The 22,771-nt window shown below is 44.2% G+C and overlaps 1 protein-coding gene across 7 annotated transcripts; it reads right to left on the minus strand.

The window, feature by feature from the left end:
* Positions 1-2,725: 2,725 nt before the first annotated feature.
* LOC115390133 (dynamin-2-like) lies at positions 2,726-21,565 on the minus strand. Of its 7 annotated transcripts, none has more exons than XM_030093846.1 (21): positions 21,139-21,565; positions 18,231-18,304; positions 17,844-17,993; positions 16,472-16,675; positions 15,977-16,075; positions 14,997-15,157; positions 14,013-14,155; positions 13,767-13,902; positions 13,026-13,093; positions 11,383-11,521; positions 9,688-9,774; positions 9,484-9,554; positions 7,483-7,537; positions 7,246-7,257; positions 5,269-5,379; positions 5,084-5,193; positions 4,870-4,981; positions 4,496-4,663; positions 4,167-4,393; positions 3,842-4,069; positions 2,726-3,551 (listed from the first exon to the last, which is right to left on the minus strand). In XM_030093846.1, exons 1-21 carry the CDS (start codon positions 21,297-21,299, stop codon positions 3,485-3,487), a joined length of 2,583 nt encoding a protein of 860 aa, XP_029949706.1. In that variant the 5' UTR covers positions 21,300-21,565; the 3' UTR covers positions 2,726-3,484. The 7 variants fall into 7 exon arrangements, with proteins under 7 accessions (XP_029949706.1, XP_029949704.1, XP_029949705.1 ...); XM_030093844.1 differs by having other exon boundaries at positions 2,726-3,554; XM_030093845.1 differs by lacking the exon at positions 11,383-11,521 and adding an exon at positions 12,584-12,722.
* Between the last annotated feature and the right edge of the window lie 1,206 nt (positions 21,566-22,771).

Below are 22,771 nucleotides of genomic sequence, written 5' to 3' on the forward strand. Positions count from 1 at the left end.
TGGTCTAAAATTACACAATCTATTCAGATAGATATAGACACAGCTATCTATATCTTTTGGAATTCATGTATATTAGAAAAAAATAGACTCGGTGGTCTCTTATAGTTGAGAGCAACACAAGGCACATTCAAATATCCAGGTGTTTAAGACTACAGCATTCTGATAAAGATAATATTTTTGAAGGTTTCACTGACTCACCAGTGGCTCCGATGTTAGGTTTTGGGTAGTACCGCTAGCAGCTAGCATAGTGTTTAGCATACTGTTTATCTTCCCTCCAAAGAGTTCAGATCAAGTGCAAAAGAAAAAAGCTCGTTCATGCTGCACAGCCAATCAGCGCTGGCTTACAGCTCTGATGCATTCATGGACAGTCGTAATGTAAGAATTGGCAAATTGGAGCCCACAATCATATGCGTATACCTTCTCGTACACACTGCACATTTTATTATTATAATTTATTTCCGAGTAAATGTGAACACATCACATGAAACGGGGTCCTTTGACCTTGTGGGCCCTGGGGCGAAAGCCCCCTTGCCCCCACTCTGGCTCTGCTACAATAATCAAGGGTTGAGTATAATTCATGGCTCAGAGAAACAGAAGTCGAGTATCAATGCCTTTATTTTTAACAAACATACACGAAGAGAGTGAACATGAGAACTTATTCAAGGTTATTTCAATCGATAACCTAATGCCAGTTAATTCATAGTGAAAAACACACTTAGAAATCCCTAACAAGCTGAGAATTAAACCCATGTTTCACAGGAATCATCATTATTTTTGCAAGATGACATGTCTGCAGTCTGATCGAGGTCAACTCTGCACATACTGCTGCTCAGACTGCTGGCTGCTTCAAAAGATGATTTTTTTTTTCTTCCTATTTTGTAATGTTGAGAGAAAAGATTTGAACCCAAAGACAGATTGCTGCACTCAGTCCTCCAGACTGCTGCTGCGGCCGGACCGGGACTGAGGCCTGTGCCGCCCTCACCAGTGGTTGGGGCGAGACGGGACTTGTGGAGGTCGCCTGAGTGGGAAGAACACGAACAGCGGATCGGTTAGTTTTCAGTTTAAATCAACTGCAGGAATTGCCGACATCTATGCACCCGTCCTCGGCTCTATTAACAGTCCGAAAAGCAACTACCAACGCTTTCTTTACTGCGTTGCTACTGGCAACCGCGGTTACCATGGCGACCCGTGGCTCCATCACACAGCGAGCGGAGCAGGTCTTTGCAGGATGCACACTGGGAAAAAAAAAAAAAAAAGAAAAGTGTTCTGCACTCCATTTTATGATCATGCTAATGAGGAAGTGTCGACCTGAACTCTGGACTCACGCTGCGAGCTTTAGAGTGAAATCCAGCACCTGCACGGATTTACCGTGAGAATGCATCAAACCGCAGGAAGGCTCTCAGAGTAAAGAGCATATCGCACCAGCTTTACTGTGAAAAGAGGACATCTAGCCTTCTTTAGATAAAAGTGTCTGGAAATGCAAAAAGGAAGAAAAAAAAAACATTAAGATAAACTAATATCTAATTGCCATTTTTACTTGTTGTATATCTTTTAAACGCGTTTTACTTTTATTCACTATTTTCTCTCCACACAGACAAACCAGTGCACCTCAAATTAACTCTACCACGCTGAATTAACCCTTTATTGGTAACTTTTCTTTCCTTCCTTTTTTTCTTTCCAACGAACAATTGAAGACTAAAGATAATCACATAATAGAGGAAGTCCTACTTCTATATTTTGCCTAATTTTCCATAGAAAAGCTTTTTTTTTTCTACTGGATTGATGCAACGCAACTCAAAAATATAAAATAATTAGAAAATCTTATTGAGAAAAGCACTGCAAACAAGTTCTCAAAAATATGCCCAAAGCTTTTGGTGAGTCATTTTTAGGGTACTTTAAAATAAGATAGTGAAATTAATATAATTTTCACAGAAATCCAGTGAGAAGTGTTTTTTAATGAGTATTTTCAAGCTAGAATTGAGAAGATTCTGTGATTCTATTCAGAAAAAATGTTTTTTCGACATATTTCCTAATAACACCCCATGGAGATGTTTCTTTACTCTCAATTTAAAGTATTAAAATGTCTGTAAATAGCATAAAATTGCAATCTCAACACTAATTACCTGCAGTGAAAGCTTCAGTCACAGTGAGAGGTCTGTTGATGATCTACTGGAATAAACTTGTCACATGTTTTACTTCTTACTGCTAATTAAGGGTAAAATAAACAGAAAATAAAATTTCATTTAGATGAGATTTTGGGAAAGCTACAAGTAGACAGAGCAGCAAGAAGAAGACAACACCAACATGGCAACCAAATCTTTTTATCTGTTGATTTATTTACTTCACCCAGAGATGTCTTTTCTCTTCGTTATGGCTTTTCTTTCGAACAAAATAACTCGGAGCATGTCGGACTGGTCAGCCTCAATTATTCTGTCATTACATTGCCTTCACACAAAAATTACATTTTAGAGAATCTGCCTGAATTAACTTCGTCTGAAGATCAAAAAAAAAGGGGGGGTGGAATGTGGGCAGGAGGTCAAACAGAAAAAAATTCTGAGTAACCAGTTAGCCTGTAATGTTTTTCCCTCGTGGGGGGAAAACCCAAACAAGAAGAAGCAAACTCAAGACTGGGGATTGTTTGATACTGCGAGCTGGCTCTGCTAACCACTGTACGACCGTACATCCCCAAACTTTCCATTAATCCACAAAAACTTCACTTTTTCAATTTTTTTTTGTTACTATGCTGCAGAACGCTTCAGTATCATCCTACCAGAAGACGACACACTGCTGCAGCACGACTTACTTTGACTGGTCCACAAAATGCAAACACTAAACAGAACTACCGCATACATTAAACATTCTTAGTAATACGCCAAAGATACTGAAGCATACAAAATACTGAAGCATATAACATTCAGTTAACTTGGAGAAGCTGAGAAAATTTTGAGGATTTCGTAAAAACAGAAAAAAAAAGTGCTGCTTACATATTGAGGTGCTTAGTGTGTGAAAATAGCAACATTAGCGAGGATACAATTCAGGAATATTACTTCTAAAATGTGTTTGTTTTTCTTTACCATAATATAAAAAGTTATGCTATATATTGGTTTAAGACGTATTTCATTTCAAATGAAATAAGAACAATGAAAGATACCGACTGGTACATCGCCTATAATTGACTAACTTCATCAAATTTATCCCTTTTTGTAGCAATGATGCAAAAAATGAATGTATCATATTGTTAAAAAGTAAAAGAGAAAAGCTATCTACACATACAACCACAATTACATACAAAATGTTTCTGAAATGCACAGACTGAAACAGCATCAGATTACCACTTACAGTAGTCTGCAGTTCCAGGGAAATCAAAGATTTTAGTGACTATTTCTACTGGGGATCAACATGTGAGTGTAAACACAGTCTGCAAAACCAACGAAAACAAAGATGTGTGTGTGTGTGTGTGTGTGTGTGTGTGGTTTTTTTTTTTCTAGTCAAGCAGGGAGGGCTCTGAAGGACGAATGACAGTGGGCCTGTTGGGAGCAGCCGGGGGTCTTCTGCTGCAGGAAGAGAGAGGAGGAGAGGTGGAGAGGGAGGAGTGGAGGGGTGGGGGGGGGGGGGGGGGGGGGGGGAAGATGCATGCAAGGAAAAACATCATCAGACAGTCATGCACCGACTCCCAAAGCACCAAAGCCAGAAAATCACCGTGAAATCCCTCACCAGAACAGCGACTCCCACCAGGACACAACCACAGAAGGCAAAACTGTGTGTGTGTGTGTGTGTGTGTGTGAGTGTGTGTGTGTGAGTGTGACTGTGTGTGAGTGTGTGTGTTTGTACACGGTGTTACCTGGGAATCCCCGGGGGCAGGGCCGGCGGCACGCGGGCCGGCCTCGACGGGATGAGCGGCACGGCCGAGGAGTCCGGCGGCGGTCCGGGCCGCGACGGCACGGGCGGGGCGCCGAACGCCGGCGAGGGGTTGAGCGGGGGAGGGGGGCCGGGCGTGGGCCCTCGGACTGCCGGGGGTCGGCTGGGAGGGGGCGCCGTTGAGGTGGCGGGACGGGACGATGGCGGAGGGCTGAGAGAAAGACACAACGGACAAGAATTCCTCGAATAAACCCATCGGAGCTATTCACACACCCGTCTGCTGCAGACTTCCTCATCTGTTTCGCTACCTGGGTTCTTTGGCTAGCCATGTGTCGTCTACGGGCGGAGGCATGGGGGTGGAGATGGTGGTGGTGCTGATGTCCCCGATGATGACCAGCGCCTCTTTCAGGGCGTGGTACATCTTCAGCATCTCGTCTCTCCTCTGAGCCTGCTCCGCCGACTCCTCCATCAGGCTGCCCTGATCGCCGGCCGAGTACAGGTAGGCCAGCAGCTCCGAGTGGATGAAGTCCTTCGCCTGGAGGGGGGCAGGCGGACCAGAGGGCACCGTACGGTTTAGAAGAGACCGCGGCCAACATTACCCGTGTAAAAGAAGGCGCGAGGAGAGGACGGAACGTACGCTGTTGATCATGAGGTGCATGATGGTCTTGGGCATGAGGTCTCTGATGGTCTTGTTGACGATTCCGATGTACGAGTCCACGAGGTTGCGGATGGTCTCCACCTGTCGCTCCAGCTGGGGGTCCATCGACACCGTGTCGCTCGGATTCATGGCGTCTTCGTTCTCACCCTGACGGACAATGAGACGGACGTAGAGGGAGATGAATACATCATGAGTGCAAAAGTTATTCCCAAAACAATGAACTCTTCAGTGAAGATATCTGGGTTTGATTGAACGATTTAAAAATGTGGCTCCTACTGGTCATTCTTAGGGTTGTTCCAAGGTGACATATATGTAAAGTACCAGTGTGTGACACCATGTGTGTGTGTGTGTACCTGGTCTTTCTCTGGATAAACGCCGGCCCTGAGGAAGGAGGCCTTCCAGCTGTCCACATCCTCCTGAGTGTCACAGGCCAGTTCGATCTGACGCAGGTCTTTGTACACATTCCTGTGATGAGGAGGACACACACACACACACACACACATCTCATGATAAAATGCCAAGGCGCCTAAAAGGCGGCTGTTCCAGACGATCTCGATGCATCCGCACCTCTGTTCCGTGTTGAAGATGGCGAAGACGTGCTTGCTGGACATGAAGCCCTTCTCCAGATCCCTGAGCTTCAGGTTGTCCAGCGGCAGCATGTACTTCTTCTCTTTCTCCTGACAGATGACGACAAAGACCAGTCAAGCCACCACAGAGAGACGGACAGGTGAAGACGGAGCGATCGTCCTTACCTCCTCGTCTTTGTACCAGGAGAGCGACTCGGCGGTCAGGACGAACCAGTAGTCCTTGGATCCCCCCTTCATGATGCTGATGTTGATGGTGAGCCAGCCTCTGCGGATGACCTGCACACGAGAGTCCGACAGCTGACTGAGCTACGCTCCCGGCCGGAGGGGTCGGGTCGTCACGCGCCAGCAGGCCGCACGCAAAACCAAACCGCAGCACGCCATGCAGACACACGCCTCACACAAACACAATCACGGCACAGTCAAACCAACCTACAGGACAAATAAACAGCACAAGTTACTGGAGTCACCTTGTCTGCATCCCTCTCAGAGCCAGACTGACAGACGAGAAGACAGAGGGACACACAGGGAGAATAAGCAGACGTAAACGACGACACACTGATCCGACCGTGGCCTTCACTGAGCTTCAGTCAGCACCGCCATGTTCACTCTTTTACAAACAGAAGACACTGCACAACAGGACAGTTTATCTTTACTCTGTTTACATGGAAAAGTAGTGAGATTCATCAGATGTGTTTTTTTTTCTTCATTTTTTCCCCAGCCTGCTCCTTCCATGACATTTACGGGTGCCAATCCCAATAATCAACATTTAGTTTCTACATTATATTACTGACGTCTGCCGTGATTGAAACGATTTTCATCTTTATGATTCTACGATTGAAGTATGTTAGGTGGAATGGAATTTCTTGTTTTTTTTCCCCCACACACACATAACCTTTTTTCATCTCTTATTATATGTATTTTAAAAATGAAGTGCTCAGAACGATCTGCCTGGTTTTGGTTATTCAGATATTCAGCTAAATAATAGATCATATTATACAACTGTGAATGGTATGTTTGATGAATGATAAACACACACACACACACACACACACACACTCCTGACGAGGGATACATTTTCGGCTCCACACCTCTGGTATTATGAAGTCAGTTGACATCATGATTGTGAATGCAGCTTATTGTTAAAGTCACACTGAATTAAACACCTGGTTACCAAAAGAGCTGATTGTTGCCGAACAATCTACTCAATTCTCCACAGACGGGTTAGAGGAGACCGTTTTCATGATGACAGGATTAATGGGTTTGTGTGTGTGTGTGTGTGTGTGTGTGTGTGTGTGTGTGTGTGTGTGTGTGTGTGTGTGTGTACAGAGTAATGACATTATTTTGTATTATTTATACAGGGGAGGGGAATGGAATGAGTTGAATCAAAATCAACCATATTAATACAATTTCAAATAAAATCTAAATCTAAATAAAAGTTAACTAAATTCAACAGACTGATTTAAATTAACCAGTTTAAAAACTGTATCAAGATGAATTAAACAAACTTAGCTGTGGGGTCAACAGGCACTCACAGTTCAGACGTGTCTGTGACTGTCTGCAGGGTCTAACTTCCCTTTGTCCATTAAAAACTTGGACTGGCTGGATTGAACAAAGCGATATAAAAGATGGATGGAGGGAGAAGCAGAAATGATTAGAAGTGATTTGGAATTGTTGCCTCTTGAGAGACCAGAGGAGCAGAGAGAGATAAAAGGCCTGTCTGCCGCGGAACTGCTGAGCCGCACAATATTCAAACGCAGCTCTCAGTTAACGTTGACGATACGTGTGTGTGTCAGAGTAAACAAGCAGACGGTTTAGGAGACGGACATTTTTATGTGCGAATCTCAGCTTTAAAGTCTTAATGCTGGATGTAAATCCCGCTTAAGATCCACACCGACACCCACAGCTACAAGCATTACAGTAAATCTTCAAAGGCGGGCCGCGATCTGACGCCTGTTTCATTAAAGTGCAGCGGCTCCACGTCTCTGAGCGTAACTTTCACTTCCCCCCCCCTCGTCCAGGAGCACATGTGCTGCTTCTGGACACGGTCCGAATACCCGTCGACTCCCCCGCCCACCTGAAAGAGGAAGCGACAAGTGGAAGTGCGGGACGGGGAGGGGGTGAGGGCGAGGGCGCAGTACTTACAAGAATCTCTCCCTGGGCCGTTAAAAGGAGGAACAGAAGGAGGAGAGCGAGGAGGAGCGGGGAGTCAAGAGAGGAGACAAGAGGGGCACAAACAAAGAGTGTGAAAATGTGAGGCGACAAAGGGCTGTAATGACAGGAGAGACGACGGCGGAGAGAAGCGAAGGAAAACAGGAGGAGAGAGCAGCCGTGGAGAATTGAGGGCTTCAGCGGAGGAGTGTGTGGCGTCTCTTTAATCACCTGATTGGGCATGACCCTCTTCTTGGTGGCGTTGGCGGCAGTTCTTTGCTGGGCGCTGCAGGAGAGAGAATTCATCAAGGCTCAGCAGGACAAACCCGACGTTAGTTTCAAGCCTTACGTCTCACTTAAACAGCTCACATCTTCTCTGCCTCTGCCACGTAGTGAATGCTTCCAAAACAGATCTATAAAACGGTATTAAATTTAGCAGTAAAAGTGTGTTCGCAGCAGAGCCCCCCCTGCTATTGGAAAACATTAGACTCACATCAGACTTGTGAGGCAGAAGTCTTGAATCTAATGCCCGGGTTTGAGGAATATTTTCAACGGAAAACCCCAGAAAAGTTTTTTTTTTTTTTTTTTTGGCACTTAAAGACTCAAAGGCAACCAAAGCGTCACGTCCAAAACTGTCGGTTTACTGAAGAGACTTTCTATCAAGCACTGGCTGCTTTGATCAGTAAGAAGAGCAGAGGAGTGTGGAAACAGCAGGCTGGATGTAAAGACGAGTGCAGTGTGGTCCGAGCTCATCCTGCCACTCTGAAAACTCTAATGCATCAAAAACTGCTTGGATTCACTCTCTGAATTCATGTTGGGGATTTTGTGTGTGTGTGTGTGTGTGTGTGTGTGTGTGTGTGTGTGTGTGTGTGTGTGTGTGTGTGCGTGCGCGTGCGCGTGCGCGTGTGTGTCCTTCCTCCTCTCTGTTTTGGTTCCAGTGTTCCTGTTTTGTGTTTCTTTGCTTTCTGCCTCTCTGTAAGCTGCCATTTCTCCACAAGCCAGTCCTTTTTCTTTTCTTTTTTTTTCCCTTCCCCGCTTTGTTGCTTTTTCGGAAACAGCCAGTGACTCACTTTGTATGCTTTTTGTGCGACTTTGCTCCTCTGTTTGTTTGCTTTGAGCCGTGCCTCAGCTGTTGTCTCAGACTAACACATTCCCGACAGGACAGAGAGGAAAACAGATGCTGTCCACTCGCTGGACCGGCTCCAAAGACTCCCGACGTTCAGAGCGTCCAGATTCTGCGCCGTACGCCTGAAGTGTGTTGCAGCAATGAAGAAGTGAGAGGAGGGAACTCTTGATCCAGGAGTGGAAAGTTAATTTCACGGAGTCAGTTACCATGGTTACTGACAACATATCTGAACTACCTCAACACATTTTTGGCATCAGACCTGCAGTGCACCAGCCGCGGGATGACACTGTCAATTATTGTAGGATTTTCAGTGTTTTCAGTGTTGACATGCAGAAGATTTACCGCTAAGAGCTGAAAGTGGGGCAGATATTAACTTACTGGTCAATACAAAATGAAGTAGGTGGTAAGAATACTCGCACTGTTTCAGTGGAAGTACAGATTTTAATATTAGGATTTATTGATTTGAAGTAGTAGCATGTTTTACTCTGATCACTTCACGTGCCTTTTCAATAAAACTAAGTGAATACATTTACTTCAGTTAAAGTAGAAAATACAGGTTCTGAAATGTACAGCAATAAAATTTAAACTGAATTTTAATTGATACACAAGATGCACGATCTTTTTAAATGCATCTTGTACCTTTTTGGACTTTTTTTTCTGTGCACAAATTGATGTTTTTAAAAGGGTGAATACAAAAGTTTAATAATTATTGACACAGCTCATGAATCAACTTTTAACACACCTTTGGTAGTTTGTTTTTTACATGTAAAGGGATAGTCTCGTCATTCAAGCATCAAGGATGGATTATTATTTAATTTCCATCAACTTGTGCAGCTTTAGTCTCAATAACAGCTTTGATCCTCTCACTGTAACTCTGAACTGTTCTCATAAATAAAGCAACAAAGCCGGTTTAGTTAATGAAGTATAAATATCACCAGTGGAGAATGACTGGCTTCAGCAATACGTGCGTTCATTGCACAGTTTGTCCACCAGAGGGCACTAATAGATATAATGTTCAATCACATTAGACTTCTTTCTAATAAGGATTTTTTCCTTTTTTTTTAAATTTTGTAAATTGGAATCTGCAGCACATCCTGTTTTCTTACTTGGCGAATCCTATGAAGTCCTCGTGGTTGGTGTTGATGTAGGAGAGCTCGATGTCAATCAGCAGCAACACCTGAGGAGGAAAACACCACAGGTGTTAATATGTACACAAGGAGGCGGAGAAGCGTTGAGGTGAGGCCTGTCGCTCTGCAGGGCACGCACACACACACACACACACACACACACATGCGCACACACGCACTCACCTGGTCTTTGGTCTTGCTGTCTCTCTCTCTGACGTAGGTGGTGACGATTCTCTCCGTCTCTTCTCTCAGCCGAGGATACGAACCGAGCTGCGCGCACACACACACACACACACACACAAAGGAAACACACCCACACACGCACTGCTGCAGATTGATGCAGATGATGGTCGGACACACACACAAACACACCTGCCGTCTCCAGGCTTACACAACACTGTAAATACACTGTGTGTGTGTGTGTGTGTGTGTGTGTGTGTGTGTGTGTGTGTGTGTGTGTGTGTGTGTGTGTGTTTATAAGCAGCTACGTTCAACCACTAGCAGCAAAAGTCAACACAAAGACATTTTACACACAGATGTCATTTACACTGGTAATAAAATGTGTTTTGTATGAAGTTCAGATGTTTTATTGAAGATCCCAATCATTCTCTGCTTTTAAGAAACTCAAACTATCTCAGATTTGTGTAACTCTCCCTCCCTCCTGCTGTCGCTTCTCCTCCAAGAGAAAAAGGATTTGGGTCAGAAAGTGTCTCACGACACGACACTTTAATGTGTCTGATCACTTGATTCAATTTAAGTATCACTTATGGATAAAATATCCATTTTAATCAGGAAGCACTTTGCAAACAAGCTTTACAAAGTATGTGAACAACAAAAAGAAGCAATCCAATTGAGGTAGATCAACAATAAGCTTCCCACATACTGGGTCAAGTCTTTTCATTTAAGTTCTCATATGATACATTCTGAGATGCACTTGGCATTATGCGGTTTTGTTTTGCTTTTTTTTTTAATCTTTTTGGAGAGAATTGCTATTAATACACTCCTCAGGTGAAAGGGGAGAAACACGCCGCTGTCTCCTGCACCGAAACTGTTTTGATCATCGTTGAACTTGTGAACATTTCACGGCGAGATCACAACTCCCTCCCAAGCTGAGCACTTCCCCGACGCTTCCTCTCATTAAGTGAGAACTTCGTGTCTAATGAGTCAAAACACATTGTACCGCCTGGTGTAAATGTGGCTCGTGAACACGGAGGAGGCATGCACCGACTCCCGTATCAGCTTGAGAAATCTTTCACGCAGCGGATGTGGTAATCAGAATTCTTGTTAAAAGTTCTTCTTTTCTGTAATCCGTGCAAAAAAATAAATCTCAAACTGATACTGAGTCTGAAATCGAGGTGAGAAGTAGAAGAAGAGTCCAGACAGAGATGGAGAGCAGGTAGTGAGGGGTGGTGGCGGGACGTGGGCTGAAGGGTTGGAGGTGGGGGTGGTGGGGGTCGCGTTATTGGTGTCAATAGGAAAACTCTTGATGGGAGTGAATAACAGCCAGAGGTGTGACGCTTCTGAACAGCCAAATCTGTGGGTGTGAGGGGAGGATCTGGTTTGATTAGGCAGGTGAGGGGTGGTTAAACCACTCGGACCAGCGCCGAGGGTCTGGGTGGACTAGTGAGGGACCGGGATCATTATCAGGATCAGGATCAGGATCAGCAGGCAGATCGGGCTCTGGACTCTGTCACTGAGGATCAACGCAGCGGGAAGCAGCAGCGGGTGCGTGAAGCCTTGAAGCAGCGGTGAGTGCGTGACGATCGACGCTGGCAGCAGCGGATCCTGAAGCTCTGCCTCCGTTCGACTCGCTGCTTTCAAACTGCGGACTTCACTCTTTCAGATCTCCGTCTGTCTCTCTCTGCTGTTCATGTTTACCTTTTCAGTGCACTTCCTGATCAGGGTCACGAGCTCGGTGACGACGAGGTCAACGCATTTCAGACACGGGTCTTTCAGCTTAATGACCTGCTTTTTCACTATAGCCTCGAAGGCCATGTCTGGGGTGAACAGGCCTGTCCTGCAGGTGGGGGGGCATTGGAGGTGGAGGGTTTAATATCAGGAGGAAGTGTAGCGTCAGTCATGGAGGTGGAAAGAGGCAGCGGTGGTGGAGAAGAGAGTTTCAATAAGAAAGAGAGAGATGAAGAAGTAGGGATAAAAAAAAAAGAAAAGAAAGAAAAATAAGACGTTAGTGAGTTCTACATCGAGTTCAGAACAAAAACAAGCTGCAGGCTTTAAAAAATGCTCAGTGAAATGTCTGCATCCCAGGAATGCACATCAAGAATGAGACTATGGCTTTTTAAACACGACCGTCACGGAGGACAGGTCTCAAAACAGCTGGACGGGCGGTGAGATGATTCCTCATGATGCTGGAATCCCCTCACGTCTTCTCTTGGATCACCATCATTCAGAAACCTGAACTTCCAATCAGTCCAAGCCAGGGGTCTTCACAGTCTTTCAGGTTTAGGCTTAAATAAAGTGATGTGATTCAGTCTTCTTGTCATTTTGGGGGCTGTAATTAAAATTTGTTTTCCTCTTTAATACGTTTAATCAGTAACACAGTAGACCAGAGGATTGAAACAAAATTGCCCTGTAAGAGGTTCCAATCCAGCCAGAGCACAAAGGACACAACACAACACTGAGACCTGAGCTGAGACATCTCTGATGCTTCCTCACACTGTGAAAATCCGCCGGTCTTGATGTTAAAAAGCAAATATTAGCACGCTGGTGTTTGCATGCGTTTGCGCACAGCAGTCATGAGGGCAGCAGCTGGAGCTTCAAACCAGGCCTGCAGCTTGTTTTGCAATGAACCTGCACCGGAGCATGTCGCAGCCCGCCTGCTTCTGATCACACGGCCTGTCAGAAACCACACGTCAGTGCACTGCAGCGCAGCCGGGGCTCAACTCGGCTCCACATACTTCATATCCAATCGTATACCAGTGCAGAAAAGTTCAGTTTGAAACACTAAAAAGCATCCAGAATGAAAAAAAAAAAAATGCCACCAGTGATCACTGACGAGCGTGCCTGGCTGCACTGACCATGCAGGGCTGTGTGGGTCGCAGCAGGGACCATGCAGCGATACCTTATTGGTGCACTGTCTGACTGTGTTGATGAGCTCCTGGATGACCAGGTCGATGCATTTCAGACAAGGCTCTTTCAGCTTAATGATCTGCTTTTTCACTATGGCCTCAAACGCCAGGTCTGGGGTGAACAGGCCTGTCCTGAAGGACATACAGACAAGACACACATGGAGACGTGGAGCAGGAGGCACACACACACACACACACACACAAACAGGGAAGATGAGAGCAGACATAGGAAAAAACAAACAAGGAGGAACGAAGGGCAAAACAAAACAAGTGGAGCAGGAGGCATCCAACAAGCTGCCAAACAGTAAGAAATGAAAAACCGCTCACCGACCAAGTGAAACATCAAAGAGACCACACATAATAGGGAGATGACAAACAGACAAAAAGCTGACGGGCAGGCGAGCGGAAAGTGAGAGGCGCGCCGCTTCAACTTGCCTGACTCCGTGGATGTTCTTGATGGCGTAGCTGATCTCCTTCCTGAGCTCCTTCTCGTCGAACTCCATCTGAGACACAAAACGCATTTAACCACCAGGCCTCTGCACCAGTCCTTTCTTTACACTGGATGAATGCAGAACAAACACACAACTAGGGAAGATTCCAGGTGTTTTAGAAGCTACAGAGTTCATTTTGCCTTCTAGAACGATGGCCAACTGTGACAAAGATTAGAACACTAATATTAATTTCAATAGATCATATCAGATTTCATTTGCAGAGTTGCCTGTATAATTTGATAATTTAATTCACCTTAATAAAGGTCAAGATAAAGAAAATTTCTGCAATGTACTGATCAATAAAATTGCTGCAAAACACCAAAAAAAAAGTCCTGATTATCATCACAGGTCAAACCTCTCATTTTATATTGTTGTGAATTTTCAACTTTGAACAAGTTAAGAAAAATACAGAATTTTACAATAAAGTGTGATCACTCATTGACACGTTTCATGTTATAAAGGTTCTTCATTTCATACATTCATTACTCACTGGTGTGACAATATTAATGACAAATCAACATAATCAGATAAAACTCTACAAAACCAGGTTAAAATGTGATGCAGTTTGACTTTGTGAATATTTTTGGCAGCATTATGAGTTTTTGACCAGAATGCAAACAACGAGCCGAGTGCATCCTCTGATCCCCTCACCGATCTAAATTATCATAGAGGAAAGTTACTGTACCTTCACCAGCTCGAACGGGAAGCGCTCGTGAAAGATGCGGTTGATCTTGGCTCCACCGGACAGGTTGGAGGTGTCCACCTGGTCTCCGGAGCCCTCGATGCACTTCTCAAAGTCCACACCGAACTGCTGCACCATCCTGCAGAGTCAGTGCATAGAGAGCATCTAACGCTCCGTGTGTGTGTGTGTGTGTGTGTGTGTGTGTGTGTGTGTGTGTGTGTGTGTGTGTGTGTGTGTGTGAGCACTGACTGAAGCAAGGCCTTGGTCTTGCGAGCGGGATCGTCAGGGCGGAAGTTCTTGTACTCCTCCACCTCCTTCTCCAGGGACAGCAGCTGGCTCTGCAGCTTGTTGCGTAACCCTGGCAACGTGTCGCGGATGTGGTTGGTGAGTTGCTGGAGAGAAGATCAGTGGGAAACGGTGACGGATGATGAGTTCAACCAGCAGATTACTCATCAGAGCATCCTGTTACAGAAGTATACGGTGTCCACTCGTGCTCAGTTAAACTCAGTACATTTCAACAGCAAATCATTACATCATTACTGTGTTCTTAAGAATCTCAATATCATATGTTTTGATGATTTCAGTAATTCTGATTGCCTTAAATTCATTCATAAACAAGTCCATCATCAAGCTCCTGATGGTGGACTCAAACTTTATATCCCTAAGATTCAAATGTGGAATTATTCACCTTTAAACTTCAAACTGAGTTTTGATTTAGATCATTCCAAAATCAAATTGAAACCACTTTTTGTTGGGACTTTTATAGATTAGGGTCAATAAGGAATGCTGTCGTTTGACTTTGCTTTATGGCACATCTGTGTCCCTACATGACTTTCTAACAAAAAAGAAAAAAACAAAAACAAAACAGAAAGCCAATTAAAGGAAGACAGACCATCTTAACATTCAAAACTCTTGGTGTGACTATTAGAAGAAGTGCAGAGAAAGAAAAAGCAGTGTGTGAGAGGATTCTACATCATCCTGAGAACTCCATAAAGAAAACAGACGAGGCACGCATGGAGGAAACTTTGCTTCAACTCTTATTAAACTTTGAGCTGCAGTAAGAAAACCTTAGTTCAAAAGGTTGATTTCATGGAAACAGACCGGCGTGAAGAACAGCGTGAATTTTATCCAAACAAAACGAAGAGTTGTTTCAGAGTAGTGTGTGTGTGTGTGTGTGTGTGTGTGTGTGTGTGTGTGTGTGTGTGTGTGTGTGTGTGTGTGTGTGTGTGTCACCTGGTTGAGGGTTTTCTGCAGGTGTGGCGTGCCCATGCGTTCTGCTATGTGTCTGTAAGCAGGATGGGAGAGGAAGAACTTCCTCTCTGCAGCCAAAGCAGCGCGGATGTCTTTCTTCCCATCGATGTCTTTCTGACTGCGGTTCACCACCCCGATGTATCCTGAGGAGAAACACACACAGCATGTTCAGAATAAAGCTCGTAGTCAAAACACCGACATGTGTCACATCAGTGGCTCCACACATGAAGGCTTCCACTGCCCTGAAGATGATGAAACAGACTTAAAACAGTACTGAACCATAATGAGACACTTTCTAGGAAATTCTCACAGCAAAAAGAAAAGTTTTGTCATGACTTCATGTTTGCAACCAAAACAAAAATCATTATTATTCTGTCAGGTTTGTGGTGATGAAAATTAACTGATTGCACTTGTTCCATTTAAGGAAATATCATCTGTTTCCATCAAGACTTTTATTTTGAAAGCTGGCCACTGCTGCAGAGAAATCAATGTCACTATTTTAACTCGTCTTTATTGTCATCGCCTACATCAGAACATGAGAATTCTGTCAGTGCAAATCTAGCAATGTCAAGAAGAAATCATCAGAAAGGCTTTTTTGAAAAGTATGTCCTCTGCAAAGCTGCTCATTAATGAGCCACTTCGTAATGTGATACTTACAGTACATGTTTTAAGCTTCTCATTTCTCAATTGACAAAAAAAAAAACCCTATTCACTCCATATTGCATTCAGCTCTTCATACACTGTTTGCTGTTATATTGCAGAATATGTGTCACAAAAGCTTCTCCGCAGGTGTTTCTATCATACCTGAAATCTCATGGCAAAAAAAATCTAACTGGGTTAGAAGTTTTTCATTTAGTGCATCAGTCAAAAAATACAAAACCAACCAGCCAGCTAACACTTTCTGAAGTGAACGTGTGTGTGTGTGTGTGTGTGTGTGTGTGTGTGCGTGTGTGTGTCCTGACCTCGGCGCAGGGGCAGCAGTTTGTTTTCCAGGATGTCTCTCGCATCAGTCCCCTCATCCATCAGGTCCAGCTTGGTGATCACGCCGATGGTGCGCAGCCCTGAGGAGGGACGGCGGTTTGAATCCCCGCTTGATTATCAGGATTCACAGAGATCATTTAGACTTTAAACTCAATTAGAATCTCGCGCGTCGAAATGAATAACAACATCCTCCAGGTTAAATAAAGGTAGAGATAATTAAATTTAATTATATCTCCACTAATCTCATTTAATAGATCTTTGCTGCCAGGGCGCATTTGAATAATGTGACTGTTAATTATTCTGGTGAGCTGCTTCCTGCACCCAGGCAAAGATTAATGGAGAGAAGAAGAGTGCAAATGGCTGCAAGCGGGAGCAAAAGGTAATTACTTTTTTTTTTTCTTTTTCTCTCTCCTGAATTTCAGCAACAGATTTCTCTTAAAGTTTTATGATCGAGTCCAAACAGAGCGCCGGCTCACCCTGGGGATCCACCTCCTTGGCGATCTTCAGGGCGTCGGAGTTGGCCAGGTCGGTGTTGGCCGGAGTGACGGCCAGGATCAGGCAGCTCTCCTTGGTGATGAACTGCAGCAGCATGTCTCTGATCTGATGCTCGATGTCGACCGGCTGGTCGCCCACGGCCACTTTGGTCATTCCCGGCAGATCGATCAGCGTCAGGTTGAGCACTGGGAGACGAGGAGCGGAGAACTGAAGTCAAACTTTTATCGGGAAGACTGAATGTCAAAGAAGGTTAAACATTGAGCTTATTAAGTAATAGATTAAAGAAGGAACTTTACAGTTTCCTCTTTGGCTCGCTGGAATGAAGCTGGAGATGGAGCACAAGGAAGTGTTTTGGTAATTCTTCCTGCTGCAGCTCAGGTTTCAGACCTCTGGGTCATCAATTACTTGTCGCATAATAGGATTTTTTAATGTCAGTGTGTGTACATATATCAAAGATGAATCAATCAGTCAAACTTTATCCTCACAACACCTTAGAGATGCATCTACATCATAAATAAAATGACTCTCTTCTGAAGAACAGATGAAAAAAATGTGATTCAAAACACTCCAGGTGCTAAAAGCCATGCAAATATATGCAAACACACACAGACATACAAACATGTTGTTGACACAATGGCTCATGAGATTTTCAAGGAGCATGCATCTGTGGGATGAGCAGCAGAGCTTCTCATAATGCTGATTTTGTTTTTCATGTCATTCTTTGTTGTCTGGTGCTATTTAGTAGAAAAACGATAATCAATGCCAGTTTTTTTTTTAAAAGTAAAGAAGAGCTGTCTGGCGTTGGAAGAGGCAAGGCCAGTTTACTATTCACACACAAGTCAACGCAAATTACTTCACAACAGCAAAGAAATAGTGTGTGTAGATTTATATATATATATATATATATATATATATATATATACCTGCCAAATGTGTGTATGTGAGTGTGTACATGTAGACACACAAAGCATTATAAGTGTGTCAAAGACTAAAGGAGACTCTAAACAGTTGAATTAAACTGATCGATATTTCTCTGAATGAGGTCAAATTAAAGGCCACACTCCTGAAAAACAATGGAAAGAAAAGAAACAAAAAAGATTTTAAAAAAAAGTCAAATGTCCAAATAAAAGTAGTATAGATTTTAAAATATTAACTTCTATAATAATGGTACTATAAATAAAACATAAAATATCAAAACTGAATATTAAAATTTAATATTTCTCTATATGGGATTGTGTGTGTGTGTGTGTGTGTGTGTGTGTGTGTGTGTGTGTGTGTGTGTGTGTGTGTGTGTCTGTGTGTGTGTCTGTGTGTGTGTGTGTGTCTGTGTGTGTGTGTGTGTGTGTGTGTTACCATGAGGAGAGTAGACCCGGAGGTTGATAGGAATTGGAGAGATGCCCTTGTTGGATCCAGTTATCCGGTCGGTTTCTGCCTCGATCTCCAGCCGGACTTCATCGAAATCCACAAACTTGCGTCCCTTACAGTGCAGGAACTCTGCATACTCTGCATGACAGGACGACAAACCCGCAAATCAAGAGTGAGAGACAGCAGAAAACAGAGCGATCCTGCAAATAAACAACTCAGCAGCATCGTTTGTACAAATTAAATCTTTAACAATTCAATAATATTGACGCAGTATTCTCAATAAACTGCACAACAGGGTGGAAATGAGGCAGAACCTGTGTAGATGTTACCAGATGAGGCTGTTGATCATTTCTGAAACGCTTGTGCGTGACTCACCCGCTTTGCTGTTTACCAGCTGCAGGATGAGAGGCCGACGTGTGACGATGCCGGATCCTCTGGGCAAGAAGTCTCTGATGAGCAAACAGAGCTTAAGATTAACACACAAACAAACAACACACAAGCGTCGTCTCAGGCAAATCGGTGAGGCAACCAGACGTTAAATCAGCGTCATCACTACTTCCAGTGAGGAGACGACGATCGTCTGATTCATGCTGCACTTTATCTCAAATCAACGTAAAACATCTTTTTCAGACGTCTCAGATTTAGGAGTCGATGCAGTAAAATAGTCTCTAACTTCCCCTCAATTACATATGCAGTCCTCCGTCTGAGGGTCTGCATTATTGATGCACGTGGACAGATTGACTTACTACCCGGCTGGTTATAAATACTGCAGAGAGGAGAGGAAGCGTCTCCCTCAGCGTCCCCGGCTCATTACATCCATGTCCATGAGAATGGAAACTCCTGTTCAATAGAGCTGTGATCAGTTCCAGGTCAGTGCTTACACATCTCTGCAGGCCATCGTGACATGTTTGTGTCTGTGTGCTGTCGGGTCAACGCCAAGGCCTGAGTCCCAGCACAGACAGCCTGCCACAACACACACACACTCAGAGAAACGTGCACCTATGTGCTAAGAAGCCACCATCAGAAGAGGTCCACACACTGCTGTCCGCTGCTGACGGAGCAGTCAGGATGTTACACAACCGTGATCCCATCCTGTTTCCTCATCTCTTCCCCGTCACTTATGAAACCGCAGCACAAACACCACGATCGCCAGCGGCGCACCGACTCCATTAATTCATATTTATCCAATCATCTCCGGCGTCCTGCAATGAGACGGACCTCTCTGATCATCTTCTGATATTTCACAGTCCAAATCATCGGTTTCCAGCTGTCACTAAAGAAAAAACGTTTCCTGTTTCATCAGCTAAAAACAATTAGCATGTTTTTTCACAGTGTAATCCAACATGTTGAAGCAAACAAAAACGTAAATTTTGGCTCCAGCATTTTATCCTCCTCTACGATTCATATAAAGGTAAAACCGTAGCTTTAAAAACATGTGGTTTGCCTTTTCCAAGCATGATTTTCTTTTCTTTTAATTATGATAGGGGGAAAAATACATAGAAAAGTGGAATTTAAAACTATTCAATATTTTATTAAAACACTTTTTGTTTTGAACTTAAGTCTTTATAGGTGTAATTGAGACAATTTAAGCATGGAATCAATTTAATTCAGAATCGTAGATGTAACAGTGAGAACAGTTACGGGGTGTGTATCAGGACTTATGAGATATTTCTGATTAACAGTATCTAACGGTCACAGGATGCTCGACAGGAATTACCCAAACACCTCAAGCATGACGAAGCCTGAAACTGAAACGCATTGCTTGGCATGAGATTAAAAAAAACAGGAAAGTTCAGAGAGTTCTGTGTGGTTGAAACTTAAACTGACACTTTTTCCTTCAGAGTCATTAGGGAAAATAAACCGTTTGGGGTTTTTTTTTTCTTTTAAATACAGAAACAACCAGACTTTAAAAGGTCATTATAAAAACTAATCAATAATGACATTTATTTTCGATCCTGGTGTTGTATCTAAAAATTTCCACGTGTGGTGATTAAAATAAGAAAGAATTGAAAGAGCTTCAGAGCACCCACAGCTATGAGTGACTTCCTGTATGGACCTGGACTGGACCGTCTTTACAGATGACCAAACGCTGCCTACATCCTCAACATCCCACCAGCTCAGCAGGTAAGTGTGTGTGCTGCTGGAGGTCGGGCTCCAGCGGTGTGTGTGAGGAGCCTGCATGTGAGCGTCCCTCTGTGGGGTTCTGTCTGGTACCCAGTGTGTCACACACACATGACAGTGCAGCTGGTGACATCACTGGTGACCCCGGCACTGACACATCAATGCCCCCACTGTCCGCCGCCGCCACCGCTTGGGACTCGCAGACAAAAGGCAACAGGGGGGAAAAAAAAGGAGACATGGTTGCCTGATCAACATTCCCAGTCTCTGGGACGACAGATGAAATCATTCTGAGATGATGTGGATCTCACACGAGGAGTCGGCCTTCACCGCCGCAACAACACAGTGTCCTCTCCCCTGAACGTTTCCTCTGAATTTATCTTATCTCAGGCAGAGGGTTGTTGGGCTTCCACTGAAAACAGGGGGTTGTGATCATTGTGAGGGGCAGAGTGATCTCCACACAGTTGCTTCCTTGTGATTGGTCATCGAAAAAAAAAAAAAAGAGTCACAACTGCTCAGAGAAATTCCTTTCAGCTCATTCATCAGCCTCACAAAGAAAAATCCTGAGTGCTGAGAGTCAGACAGTCATATTTTCTAACAGCAGTGCAGCTGAGCTGCTGTGTGTGGGATCAGGGAAGCGGCCTCACCCTCCAAGGTAAAACATTGACCCGACCTTATAGAGCCCAATAAACATAACCACTTACTCCACGCAATCAATCTCAAAGAAAACTGCCTTCTGTAAATGTTTGACAGGATTGGCCTGCTTTCACACATGATCTGGAAATCAAAGAAAAGTAACAGCTTCACCAGGAAAGTCACTTTTTAATTTATGTTTTTTTAAATGTGGATCTATGGAGTAAAACCTCCCTCTTACGCACTCCTATAATCGATTCATTCCGTTTTTGTGGCTAAATCCACAGCTGTTTTCCTTACGTAAAATGCGTAATTTTTGGTCGTGAATCGCTCGGCTTCAAAATGGGAAAAAAACCATCAGGAACTGGGAGGCTCAGAGACACACAGGCGGCGCGTAACCGACTGCTTAGTTGGCGACTTTTACGCAAAAGCTCGACGCCGTTAAAACGGACGGGAAGCGCCACAAACTTCATTCTACAGAGGTGAAACTGATTCATTCAGGGTGTCTGATCGATCCAATAAAAGGTACAACCTCCCCACGAAGTTCTCCAGCACGGAGCTCTTCCCTGCGCTCTGGCCGCCGACCACCGCTATCTGCGGCAGGTCCAGGTTGCAGCTCTGGCCGATGGAGCTGAAGGCGTCCTGCAGCTTGTTGATGAGGGGAATCAGGTCTTCCATCCCCCGGTTTCCCATCGCGGCACCTCAAGTCAGCCCCCGCAGGCTTCAGCCCTGCTCTTCTTCTTTTTTCCTCCCCGGTCAAATTAAATCCAAAGCTTCCTTCTCCCCCTAAGGAAAAAAAAAAAATCCCAAAAGTTCCCAGATGGTGCAGTCGTGGCGAGTTTTAGTTTATTCCAACAGAAATGAATCAAAGATTGAAAAATCCAGAGTGGCAGGAGGCGTCTTCTCTCTAAATGGGGGATTGTGTGATAAAAGTCGCTGCACTGGAGTGAAAAGTTCTGTCATCATCCGGTCAGGCGACACCCAGCCTCCGCCGGAGGTCCAGGCTCCGCCCCGCGCCGCACTCTTTCACCTGATTGGTCAGAAAGACCGTCCGTCAAACCCCGGTCACGGCATGTCATCAATTTTATGATCCAGTTTTTACACTTGAACTTTGACAGAGATTAAAACTCTGAGCTCATTGTCATGAAAACTCATTACTTCCATTTTCTTTTTCTCGCTCCTGGTTTTCAAACTTTGATTCTGGATATTTTTTCCCTCATTTTTTTTTTAACTGGACTTGTTCTATTTTTAATTAATTGCTGTGTTATGTTTTAATACACTGAAATAATCCACTGGAATGCAGAACTGTGCAAAATTAGGGAAGAGCGGAGCTGCCACAATGAGGAAACATTCACCTTCACTGTGGACGTTCTGTTCTGCATTCAGAGAAACTTAAACCAAACCGCTGTTTGTTGTGATTAGAATCATGTGGTTAACAAACATTACACTGCAACATTGCAGTGCAGCACTGCTCCTCAGCTCAGATGGTCATGTGGTCTGAAACTGAGTTGTTTTATACTCTCTGAGAGTTTATTCCAAAATCCGGTGTTTGCTCTGAAAAAATGTTGACTTAAATGTTTTCCCACCTGTTAAGACAGAAACTTTTGTGCAACACTGTAACTCTCTGCTGTATGGTGTAGTGGTTATTCCTTGTGAATCATATTGTGAGTTTGGGTTTGAGGGCCTTTGTCAAGGTGGAGTTTGCATGTTCTCCCTGAATGTGTGGGTTTTCTCTGAGTACGCTGGTTTTCTCCCACAATCCTGAAAACATGTTTAATGAGACCACTAGAACTGCCTGTTTCTCTCTGTGTAGAATAGGAATGCATAAAGCTGTAAACCTGCCAGATTCTGGACCCTGCTTGCCGCCTATAAAGCCCTGAACCACCACCCTATAGCCTCCACTGCACTCTGAAGGTGTGCTGCGGTATCTGACAGCAGGATGTTAACAGCAGACTCCTCTGAGCTGAGAGGTGGGATCTCAGTAGGAGCATCAGTGCTGCTCATAACCCTGTCATCAGTTAGATTTTCCTTCATTGGACCACTGTCAACAGAGCCTGACCACTGCAGGTGAAGGAATGCCCACAAAAGGCTGCAATCTGGGAGATGCGTCAACCCAGTTGTCTCAGATATGCTCAAATCTTCAAGCTGACACATTTTTATATTTC

Source organism: Salarias fasciatus, chromosome 6, assembly GCF_902148845.1.
Source record: "Salarias fasciatus chromosome 6, fSalaFa1.1, whole genome shotgun sequence".
Classification (NCBI taxonomy): Eukaryota; Metazoa; Chordata; class Actinopteri; order Blenniiformes; family Blenniidae; genus Salarias; species Salarias fasciatus.